Here is a 13,531-nt window from a genome sequence, read left to right on the forward strand (position 1 = left end):
CTGGAGTGACTGAAATAAGATGTCGGTATGACTCTTACGTGTGCTAAGTGAAGTCTGTTGAAGTCTGGTTTTATATTCTTAAAAAAACATTGTGGCTTTTCTCCTATTTATAATTCAACACAAAGATTTCATGAGAACAGAGAAATTAAAAAAAAAATTTTTATCAGTCTTTTTATTCAGACTGAACCAGATCATGATTTCTTTGAAAACAAACAAGTTAATATCAAAACCTATTTAGCATTTTTGGGTCTTAAAATTGAATAATATAATATAATATAATATAATATAATATAATATAATATAATATAATATAATATAATATAATATAATGATGAAAAATTGTTAAAAATGTATTTTTAATTTTTTTACACACACATAATGTTTTAAGTCCAAAAAATGTTTAAATTAAATATTAAAGGAAGATGAGAATGTATGAACTGATGTGTACAGGCTACTTGCTTAATAAATGGACATGAAATATTGATTAGAGAAATGACTATAGTGCATGAGAAAAAAGAGACAACATGAAACTGGGTCAATAATCTATTATACCGTTTAGCAGTCATTAGACAAAAATATGTTTAGTCAGTAGCAGTATTCACCATTGAAGTCCTAAAATTGTCTCTTAATATTAAATTGTTTTCCTCCCCATTTTTTATTTAAATGCATGCATCATCAGGCATTGTGAACATACAAATCAGATGGACAGTCAGTGGAAAATCTGCCTCACAATGCCAGATTTCCTGACGTCAGTTAAACTAAGTGGGCTGCAAGTTGAAGTACAAATAATTAACACACTTCAAGGAACCGCAGTCTCCGCTGTTGAATCACAGGCACCAGGTCCAGGGAGATTTAAAATTACTGATGTCTATAAACACCATCTGATTAAAACAAATATGTCAGCCTCTAGTCAGTGAAAGGAGGTGCTTAATCTTTAGAAAATGTGGACTGTCAACATTAGAGGGTTAAACTAAATATTATATTAAGACATTATTTGGGACATGTCTAAACACAGTTTGATTTGAGTGGCTTATTTTCTAGCAACAAAGCTATGTTTAAAACTAGATTTTTCATGCTAGGTCATTTTAAAAGCAAATACACCATTGAAAAGTGTCACCCATATCATCTCCAACAGTCCACATAAGGTCACTGGAAAGATCCATTCAAGTACACTTGCAAAAGTGCAGGTGCACACACAGACACGCACAGATGCACAGGTACAAACACTTTCATATTTACTGGACAGCCAATTAATATGCAAATATTAGAAAAGTTCTGACTCCTACTTAAAGCTATGTAAAGCATAAGAAGCATCCACACATGGGGATCTGAGTGAGTGTGAAACAGGCAGTGGGAGGGAAATTTGGATGCTTTAGTTCTAGTCATGTCCAGTTGTTCAGTACAACAGAAGAGTGAGACAATTAATATACAGCAAAACGGATACAGTATATTTGCAATAAATAAAAGACTAAAAGTATCATTCACTCTGGATCCTGTTTACAGTATTTTGTGGTACTCTGTGTAGTTTTATTATTACTCATTTACAGAATGCATTTGCATGTGTATAATTTTTGAATCACTCTTGGACTCTACAGCCAGCTAATTAAAAGAGATGAGAATTAAAATTTTTAACTGATTTTTTTTCCAAATTCCGTTTTTTTTCAAATGTAATTTTTCTGCATTCCTTTATTTCCATTTTAATATTTCAGGACTAAATCAATGTGATGGACATAATCAAAAAGCATGTATAATTCATTTAAATTATGACATTTTCTGTATTTATGATTTAATACAAATTTATTATCAAAAACGGTGGTAATCAAATGAAGACATGAAACATTAACAATTTAATTAATCTCTTCAAATTAAGCAGATTAAACCGAGCCATTCATTCACACAGAGAAATGCAGACCTCATATCTAAATAGTCCATAACGCGATTTGACTATTGTCCAGTGCTACTTTTGATTTACCCATCCAAAATTCCAATTTCAATGAGATTTTTATCCACAATTCCCTATGCATTTTCCACATTGTGGAAATCATAGGGCCTTACACTGTGTATAGTTTGAATGCACATTTGCCTAATGCATAAAAATAAATGTTAAATATCTTTAAGTCTTCACTATTTCAGGTCCTTATGTGTGACAAATTAAACAGGAAGTATAAATATTCCATGTAATCTCTCATTTAATATCAAAAATTGCATAAATAGTATACAAAAAAAAAATAGTAAAATGATATTGCATAGTTTAAAGTGCAGTAATAGCATGTCACCTCAGCCTTCTAAAAGTTTATATTTTATCTACTCAAATGCATAACCTAAATATACGTATCATGTCTAAAGTCAACAGAATCAGAGCTTTATTCTCCTCCAGAAATGAAGGTTTTGCAATGATTGTGATTTTACAAAAGCTTTAAACCAATGTTTCTCAACTCCAGTCCTCAGGACTTACCTGCCAGAATGTTTCAGTTTTCCTCGTCGATATCTACCACAACCAGTTTCTGCATTTACATTATTACAAGACAACACATCTGTTTTCATCCAGTCCAACAATCATTCCTCAACCAATAACCAATAACATGCTCACTGCATTCTGATTCAGAATAAAGTCATGCATGAAATAATGCATTGTGATTTTAATGCATGATTTATTTATTTATTTCAGACTTAAACGTCTATGCTTGTTTATATTGTGCCAAATGCTTCAGCCATTTCACATTCTGTCTTTCTCATAAAACACAGGCCACAGAGAAAGTTTACATACTGTAAATATTTAAAACTAGTCTCAAAAGCCTACATCAATTTAATTGTAAAAAAAAAAAAATGGTGCTGTAAAACATCTCTATTCCCTGATTATATTCTCCATAATAACACTGTACTGTACTTTTACATTCAGTAAGAGTGAATGTTTAATTATGAGCCTCAATCAGATGTTAAAGTCCCCCAGCAGCCTTTGTGGTCTATTTCTGTGTCTCTGTCTAAAAGCAGACAAGTATTTTTTCATACAGACTCAACTAAGAGACCATTATGGCTCACAGATTTTATATCCACTCTCTTATGTCTCCCTCTTTGCGGTTTTCCTGAAGTCACGTTCTTGAAGCGTTCCTTACTTTTAGATTCCAGATCAGTGATTATGGATCACTGGAGCTCAATATAATGCCATCCAGAGATCTCAGAGGACCGCTGACTGACACTTGTATGGAAGCTGTTTCATGGGTCCTGTGACTGTCAAGGTGATATATAACATGACAATGAAATTAATTTTTAATCCAGTTACAATTTTTTTCCATTTTTATGCAGATTAATTATTCATTTTACTCATCTGTGCTTTCATGGTTGTACCGTAATTAAAGCAGAGCTCAGAGACAGTACATCACTGCCTTATAAATAAAACCATAGCAAGTGAAAGCAGAATACACTTACAGATGTTTTAACATGAGGAATGACATGACCAGCCAGAATGAGGGATCTGTGATGACTGAAAATTAACAGCAGTCATTTGCATATTTAAAAGCACTCATTTGTTTAAGTCCATTTATAGATCTTCTTGCCATAAACAGAGAGTCAGTTTTCTTCAGTGCTTGTTGTCCACAGCCCCCGAAGCCTGTTTCAAGCTCCCATTCGATTCCTAGAAAATGTATGTGATTTCAACAAAAACACTCATCTAATGGAATAATAAAGTAGATATAACATTAACACCAACTTTCTGACTCAACGATCAGGTCAGAGTTGTTCAGATTTTGAGAAATGTAGCATTGCATCACTTACTCACCAATGGATCCTCTGCAGTGAATGGGTGCCGTCAGATTGAGAGTCGAAACAGCCAATAAAAACATCACAATATGCATGTTTGTAATAAACAAACTCATCATTAAGACACTTAATTGAATTTCCACTTCATTAACTGATGGAGTGGATGTTTGGATGTTACTGTGATGTTTTCATCAGCTGTTCAGACACTAATTCTGACACCCACTCACTGCAGAGGATCCACTGATGAGCAAGTGATAATACTACATTTCTCCAAATCTTTTCTGATAAATAAACTCATCTACATCTTGGATGTAGTGTGTACATTTTCAGCAAATTTTCATTTTTGGGTGAACTATTCCTTTAAGATTCATCATATTATATAACTTTTTGTTTCACAGAAGAAATAAAAACGGTTATTTTTTGGCTTTTTCACACTGATTCAATTCCCAACAGTTCATCTGAACATCTGCAGATCAATTCCTTAGCTGGACAAAAACCAACTTCACGAACAGAATTAAATTGACTTTCTGGCCTTTATGACTGTGTTTGCAATAGCACAATTTTTGGCATGTTCATCCTAATCTCTACGCCAATATTCTAGGAGGTGAAAACAACACTGCACAGACAGAACCCGTGCTCATGTGAAAACATATTCCCAACAAGTCCTGAGTAATATTTCGCTGAAAACCCCAACGCTAACACTGATCTGAGCCAGGTGGATCCCACTTGAGAGGAAACAGCTGCTATTATGACCAACATAATGATCTCAGCTCATTTGCTGTACTTCTTTTTATGAAAAATTAGCATTTTCGTGTAATGTGAATCAGGTTTAAACAGCGTGTTCTATCAGACAGCACATGTTGGTTATAATAGGAAACTTCATGAGCTCAAGATCTTTATCACAATATGAAAATAACTTAGCAACAGTATTTCTCAGTGTTTCACAACCAACTGTGACTCCTCTGTAATTCCTCAACCGTGAAGAAAGCACACAGCTTCTCCCACACTCACACACTGCCCACACATCCGAGAGGATTAGTCCTCCTATGCCCTGAGAGCCAGCATTCTTCAGCTTCGACAAAAATAGGAACGTTATTTAAAATATGCAAAGCAAGTGGAATTTCAACTGAATGTCACCTGATGACGAGATGGAATCAAAAGAGTGGCGTATAACCTGTCATGTGTTCGCTTCTACGTTGATGACATCACTGTGCTTTCAATGAACGTGACACACATTAGTTCTAAATTTCTTCAGACAGCATGAACCCTGCATTACTGGTCCATTGTTGACTGACAGCTACGCACTCTAAGAAAAGTCAGTAAAAATATGTATCCGTATTTATTTTTCACATTTGTTTTAAGTGTATTTTGAATTATACATTGCATTTTGTGTTCTAGGGTTGAAGGAAATGTCCGCAAAGGTAATCCGTTGAGTTTATATCAATATTTGGAGCCCTTAAACGAAATGTTTTCAAGGCTTTATTAAGCAATATCACATGCATGTGGCAGAATCGCTGAAAAACAACATGATGGTGAGTGTGATATTCGTTTTAAACAACAGTTCAATAAGAAGTTAAAATTGACAAACTTATATTTTACACACTATATTTGTCTGTTTTGAGTAAATGATTCACCCTGAATGAATCAGCGTTTTTGAACAAATAAACTGGTTCGGTTGAGTAAATGATTCAGTGACTTGTTTCACTCCTGAATGTATCAGCATTTTTAAACAAACCATTTGAATGAATGATTCAATGACTGATGAAGTTATGAAGTCAATTTATGATGAAGTTATGCTAAAATATTGTGTGTATGTGTATTGTCATCCACGTTCTGTGGACTCAAAATAGTTCCTAAAAGATCTGTTTCTGGCTGCATTTCAGTCGAGTGCTTTAGGCCCTCATGAAAGTTTTACTGGAGAACTCTTTGAAAGGCCTTGGGAGAACATCTTTTCTAAAGCACACAGCTTTGTGCTTCACTGGAGCTGATGGGATCCAAACAGATGGCTCGGGGTGCGCTGGAAAAGAAAAATCTCTGCAAACAAAAATATCTCTAATTGGCTTTAAAAATGACAGCTTCAGTATAAAGCCTGGCAATGCTATGCTTGCAAGGATCAAACAGCTCATGACGGCTCCAAGCACGATTCGGCTTTTGTGTTTTCGTACCAAGCGCCCACTACAGACTGAAAAAAAATCAGTCTTTGCAGCCCACTTTGAAGAGATATGCAGCTTGAACATGATGTGTAAATAGGACACTAAGGTGGTACAAAGTGTTTGATGTTTGCAAAATCTCTACATAGGACCCTCAGCGGTTATGACGTGAGCGTTAGATGTGCTCTGCAAAAAAAGCCCCATCTATAATAGCGCTGACCACAGCAAGGAACTCTGCACTCCAAAACACACACCTGCCTTTTATCTTCTCAGTCAGAAACATTGAAAGCAAGCAGCTTTAGCAGTGGTTCTGATTTTCAGGAGTTTCAGGAACATTAATTAAGATGTTCTTCTTGAAGTATAATTTGCCACAATCCTGATGTATTTTCTCAGAAATTGAGTAAAAAAGTCATAATTGTGAGATCAAAAATTAACTTTTTCTTATTCCATGGCGGGGGAAAAAACAGAATTAAGAGATGTAAACTGAGAAACTGAAACTGAGTTCTCAGAAAAAAAGTCAGAATTGCAGGACGTAAACTCGTAATTCTGAGAAAAAAGCCAGAATTGTAAGATAAAAAGTCACAATTACTTTTTATATTTTTTATTCTATGGTGAAAAAAATTATTGTGAATTATAAACTCGTATGTAAACTCTGAATTGTGAGGAAAAAAGTCAGAATTCTGAGTTTAAATCTTGCAACTCTGTTTATATCTTGCGGTTCTGACTTCTTTTTCTCAGAATTGCAACAGTCAGACTTGTGAGACAAAAAATCACTATTACCTTTTTTTATTTAGTGGCGGAAACGGGCTTCCATATAGAATAGAGAAATATTAGGTGAAACATATGTCTTCATTACATTAAAGGTAGTGTGACAGCAATCTAGTCTCATTTTTCAAGAGCCATTTTCACCTAGTGACAGTACAGTAGATGTGTTAAAGAGTCTCAGGAAGGGTTTGGCATTTAAACACACACCCTTCCCCCTCCATCATGGGGCCCCAGGAGTCCACCACAGGAAGCATGAGTAAGCTCGCAACTCAACCTTCAGGGAACGCCATGTAATAAGAGGTTGACGAGTCAGGAAAGAGGAAGTGCGAATGCTTTCCAGCAGTTTACAGCTCTCTGCTCGAGGGCATGTGACTCTGTGACTGGGGTGAGACAGCCAAGCAGACAGAGACACAGACAGACAGAGAGACAGCCACACAACCAGGAGATCAGCTTCTGCCAGAGGCCAGATGAAAGAAACCACCGCATGTATTTGTGGACTCATGTCATTTAAATCTTCTGCACACATAAATATGCACACTGGTACATATATAAATATATACATGCATATATGCATTTATAGGAATGTGCACAATATTTGCTACTTACAACAAATACACTTAGAAACACATGGGCAGTTGATATGAATTATCAAGCAGTGACATCAGTTTCCTGTTTTTTTAAAAAGCTTTTTTCTTCTTTTTTCTTTTTTGAATACTCTAAGCCTAAGTAATAAACTTTAAATAATTTAATTAATTAATTAATTAATTAATTAAATTAAAAAAATGTTTTGCAATTAGTTTTTTTTTATGTATGCAGTAGATATGTACATAGATTTGTATATTAAAAGTGCAAACACACGTGTGTGTGTGTGTGTGTGTGTGTGTGTGTGTGTGTATGTGTTTGCACTTTTGATTTTTGTTTCCACATATTTCTGAATTCGGTTGCACTTTCATGTATTCCCTATGGGCTCCCAATACAACAGAATCTGTGCTGCTAGAATTGGCTCTCCTTGGCATAGTTTAGCTAGAGTGTGGAGATCGTCAATGCGTATCTTTCTAAAGATTATCGAGGAGAATCAGAGCACTTGACACACACCTCCTCATATAGTGTCTGTGTGTGTGGTGTGTTCTCATTCGGAGAGCCCAGCACTTCACATCACTGCATACTCTTTACTAACAGCAGATGTCAGATGCTGTTCCTCTCAAAGAGCTCTGACACATCCCGACATTATACCCCTCAGGCCTGAACTGCTTCCTGGGTACCATCATTCAGCGTAACACATCTTACATCCTGTGGTGAGATTACATGGGCTGTCTAACACCTGCTAACACCTGCACTTGTTTCCAATACAGTCTGATGTTAGCATATGTTGCTAAGCTATCATGATACTCTGATAAGCACAAACTGAATTAGTCAATTTCAATTAGACAGAACTATTTTTTGACACTCATTAGTACTGAATAAAATATTCGCCCTGAAATCCAAAATTAAAAACCTTGTCACTCGATGCTCGATAAACGCCACATACGCTCATAAACAAGAGCCTTGAAGGGCACTTCATCCCACACACGTTTGTATGCTTGTATATATAGGCTTAATTGTGCATTCAGTGTCCATATAATAATAAAAAGTAATAAAGACAGAGACAAATAAGAGAGAGACAAGCTGGCAATGTGAGCGCAGCTATTGATTTTGATCTATTGATATTGATCTTTCTCCTTAGTGGCAGTGATATATTTAACCATGGAAATCCAATAGCAGGACAGATGCTCTGCGCTTTGTCTCTTTCTGCACTCTCTCTGAGTGATTTTCTGGTCTTCTGATCTTCCTCTATCTCCTTCAAAGCCCACGGGCACTTGACATTTGTAAAAACTCACAGATCTGATCATTTATGGTGCTATATGATCCATCTTCACCTCAGTAACAGTGTCAGTTTATAAGCAACAACATTTATAAGAAGCCATGAGATGACCTGGTGACTGTTTCGACACAATTCCTTAGGAAATTCTGTTTCCTGTTTCTCAAGTTTCCTGAACTAACTGAAATTTAGGAGAACTTCACCCATCTGTATTCAATGGGTCTAACATGCCAAGTCAGCCTGTGCACTAAAATGCAGAAGCAAATACCTAATATGTCACATTTGAACTTATTTCCATTGGTTTGTCAGCAGCTTGTGGCTAAGAATAGAACATAAGTGCTGATGATGGGATCACATGACTGATGCATCAATAACATCATGGGATATGGCATGATGTTAGTGTAATGATGTAAGCAAATTCTCAGTTATGACATCAAATGTAAGTGCCTAAAAATCTAATAGAGTCCAAATTATTTCATTCATGAAACAAATCCTAACTTTCTAACATTTCTGAGCTAAATTAGGGGTAGCAGCTAAATAGTTGTAGTCAACATGGTTTGCATTGCAGGGTTATTATTGTTAACTAAAACTGCAAATAATTGTTTAAAGTCACATTAACTGAAATAAAGCTGAAATATTTAAAACATAAATATTTGATGAAAAACTTAAACTTTATAAATGTCACATTAGCAACTAATTAAAATAAGTTTAAGCTGAAGCACTAAAATTGCTAACTAGAAATCAATAAAAAATAAATCTGAAGCTAAAACTAAAACTGAAATAAAAATAAAGTAAACCTAAATAGTAATTAAAAAAAGGACAATATAAAAAATACAAAAACATGAAATTTAAATGTATTAAAAGTTAAACTAAAATTAAAAGGAAAAACTGAATATATATATATATATATATATATACACACATAATGTAAAAAAAAATAAAATGATGCTCCAGGGGGACTTTCCATGAAAGGTACTTGCTAAATAGTACTTAACTTATAACACATCCATTTCATATAAGTGAAATAATACATCCTAATTAACCATTCAGCAAAGAGTTATTAAGTTTCTGCTCTGATTGGAGGATAAGAAGCATCAGATAAATGGATGAGACAGGAAGCGATTGATTAGATGGATGAATAAGAAAGGTGGAGGTCTATGAATGGATTCATTTAGTTAAGCTGCCACTGTGGCTGTAAACATATAGACCAGTATAACATATAACATATAGACAGTACCATTTGCATCCACAATATTTAAAATGCACTAAACACAAAAAAAAGCCTATTTTAAATATATATTTATTTTATTTCATACAGTGTGTATTTTAATGAATTTAATTACATTTATACATTTACAAATACATTTCATGAAAAAAAATCCATTTTCATTCAGTTCAATTAACTAATAAATGTATGTATTTTTTAACCTTTAAAAAAATTAGAAATTAATTTTGTGACATACTATATCTGTTACTTTATTTCAAACTTTAAAATTCCTTCCAGAACATTGTGATAAAACAAGTGTTGGCAGAGTTGCCCGTAGCGAGTGTCAGATGAATGAAACAGATGTTTTGCCAGTCGTGTGGAAAAAATTGGTGATGTCTTCTCTGCGCGTTCTACAGAGGACTGAGTGTATCTCCGTGTCTAAATGTGTGTATGAAGACTTTCTCCCTTCTGTGCTTATAAATACATACACAGAGACTGTTTGAGATAAGAGAATCAACAGATGCATGTACAGCAGGCATCTGTGGACAAATCACATGACATGAGCTCTAATACATGTCTGACAGTGAACTATAGTGTCAAACCGACTAAACTCTGCACTTTATATAAGAGAAGGGTCAAGGGCACATGAGCCCTTTCAATGCACAAAAAAGACACAACATTTCTTTGCCAAAATACACATTAGTGCTAACTTCAGCTTTGCAAAAAGCTTATAGGAAGCACGTTTAGTTTCACAATGAAGCCACATCTATTTTTAAAGCATACTAGGATAACACCTAAAATGTGTAACAGTTCACTCAAATGGTCGATTTTGTCGCTGCATTAGCAGTCTGCACTGAGTCCGGACACAGCAGGAGTGGCATTTTATGGTGCAGCAAGCATGAATTAAATTGAACATATACAAGTATATGAAGTGCCATCTGAAATTTTCGTCTAAAATTAGTATTTTTTATCAGGCTGCTATATTTAGGTTCAGTAATTTTCATCTAATGACAATGTATAGGTCCTTTTCTATGCAATTAAAGTGAAATAACTGAACATAAATATAGGAGCCTGATAAAAATGCTCATTCACTTTTGCATCTAAACTCTTCATATGTAAAAATATAATATGTAAATATGTAAAAAGTTTACATTATGTAAATAATTAATTATACATTATGTAATAGTTTGTTAAATTAATATAAAATACAATATAATTAAAAAAATTACGTATATACTCTATATATGTACTTGACTGTTGTTATATATATAAATATATATATATATATATATATATATGTTATTATATATAGTGCTAATTTAGTTCTAATTGGTACATATATGCACAAATTTCCCAAAAATCCCTAAATACAAATATATTATAATACTATTATAATAATGTTTTTGTGCACAGTTATAAAATATGAGATAATATTAAATATAGGATAATTCTGTCTTTTTCCATTTTCTTTTACAAGAGCCACATCAAAACCTGCTACAGTAAAACTGATGGCTTGCTGTTTATTTGTTTGCCTCCCTAGGGAGGAATATTACACAATCTCTCACGGCATCACACAACACTCAGAACTCATTTTGCATTAGGACACCCGTTGGGGTTTAGGGGCTCTTGACTGTATTGATCAGTGCAGCACCAGGCCTGGGGCAAAACATCTGCCTGGGTCAATATGCTCACTAATACACAATTCCAAGTTAAAAACAGACACGGTTTCACTTTCTAAACACACATATGACCGCATACAATCAGTAACTAATTTGAGGGCGGCCACTTCTCCTGCGCTGCCCCTCCTCCACTGATCAAATTAAATTACCAGCAGGATAAGACCCAGACACTGAGACTTTATTAAAGCAGATAGCCAACAAAGAGCTCAGCATCTCTGAACATAATCAACTGAGACACAACACCACAAATAACACAGCCAGCTCACAGGCTAATGTCAGGAAACTCAACACACTACCATATCTGTGACTGACACACCATAAACTCTGACGGATGACTGTGGCACAAGAACAATTCAAATTACACCAGTTAGATGATGCTTGCAAACCGAACAAGTGAATACTGTATGTCAGTGGATTATGGGATGAATTCAAAAAGAAAGCATTTCAAATAAGAGAGTTGAAAGTGAAATCTTTTCTTACCTTTCCGAAATCTCGAACGTCAAACAAATCGAAAGCCTCAAACAGCTCGCTCTTCTTCATGCCGAATATCTCTGAGCAGGCATGCAAAAATGTCCTGATGTTCTTCAAGCAGAGAAACTAGACAGAAATAAAGGCATATTTTATATTAAAGAAGCATATTTAAAATTTAAACTAGTTTTATTACTAATATTCATACTGAGGTATCATCTGCATTCACAACATTTGATGATTTATTTAAAAATAATTATAAACAATCTAATAAAAATATTATTTGAAGATGATACATTTTTATGAATGTTTTACATTTTTACATGCTCATATAAAGTTCATACATTGTCATTTACATGCTCATGAAAAAAAAATATTTAAACAGAAAATAATTTTTAAAAATTATTAGATTTTTTTACACCAAAACTGCCATAATTTTTAAAAATTATTTTCTGTTTAAATATTTTTTTCATGGGCATGTAAATGACAATGTATGAACATGTATGATATGTATGATGTGTATCATATATGAGCATGTAAAAAATTTTAAATATTCATAAAAATGTATCATCTTCAAATAATATTTTTGTTAGATTGCCATGATAAAGTCATTCAGTATATCATTCACACTATATTAACATACAAGTTTTAATTAAAACTGGATCTTTATCTGATTTTCCCCATCCTAGCAATTATTTCAATAATCAAACATAATTGTCATAATCAAAATAATAATTACTTTAAATAACATAAAGAACAGGAAGGGACCTCACTTGAGTTTTGAGAAGACAGGTTTGAAATGAGCAAAACTGCTACATTCTTTATATTCCGAGAGAAAGGAAAAATTCCTCACAAAAATTCACTTTAAAAATCACCTTTCCAAAATAGAAGTCACTCATTAGTATATAACACTGATTATATAATGCAATATAATTCATATAATTCTACAAAATAGTATGACTTATTATTTTTAAACATTCTCAAATTCAATTAAACATGAAGGCATATGAGAACTATAACTAAAAAACATATTGGAAATCCAGACTAAATGCAGACAAGCCAGCATCAAGCTTTTTTAAATTTAATTTTCCATTCTTATTTCATGCAATACTTGCTTTGAATCATGACTAATGAGTTTCCCAAACAGCAAAAGACTGGCGAACATCCAAACGCATTCATTTATAGAGTGAAATGAGATGAGTCTCCAACACAAGCTGTCATATTAAACAGACACCTGTGTTGACTCATGACCACAGCTGCTACAAACTGATACTTTATCAGAACTCTAGATCCGAATCTCATCAGCAGATCATGCTGTTCGACCACAAAACTCCACGGTAACTGCAAGCTATCAAAAAACCATAATACACTGAATCATACTAAAGATTTGACTCCTTGTGGTCTTTTGAATGAAAGTCAGTAATGGTAGTGAAATTAAGGCAGTATTATTTTGCATTACGATAGCAATATTGTTATTGTTCAGTACTGCTTAAAATATGATTAAACCAATAACCAACAACAATTAAACCAATCAAAATTAAAAATAAAAATAAAAATCACAGATATAAACCACATCTGTTAACTTGTCCAACATTGTAATATATATGTGTGTGTGTGTGTGTGTGTGTGTGTGTGTGTGTGTGTGTGT

At 33.8% G+C, this 13,531-nt stretch overlaps 1 protein-coding gene across 1 annotated transcript in view; it reads right to left on the reverse strand.

The window, feature by feature from the left end:
• vav3 (vav guanine nucleotide exchange factor 3) overlaps positions 1 to 13,531 on the reverse strand; it is a 68,258-nt gene that overhangs the window by 42,434 nt on the left and 12,293 nt on the right. The window contains exon 2 of the mRNA XM_016498912.1: positions 11,896 to 12,012. Coding sequence (XP_016354398.1) covers positions 11,896 to 12,012 — 117 coding nt within the window. The remainder of the gene's footprint in view (positions 1 to 11,895; positions 12,013 to 13,531) is intronic.

The sequence above is a fragment of the Sinocyclocheilus anshuiensis genome, unplaced genomic scaffold (genome assembly GCF_001515605.1).
Source record: "Sinocyclocheilus anshuiensis isolate Anshui unplaced genomic scaffold, SAMN03320099.WGS_v1.1 scaffold886, whole genome shotgun sequence".
NCBI lineage: Eukaryota > Metazoa > Chordata > Actinopteri > Cypriniformes > Cyprinidae > Sinocyclocheilus > Sinocyclocheilus anshuiensis.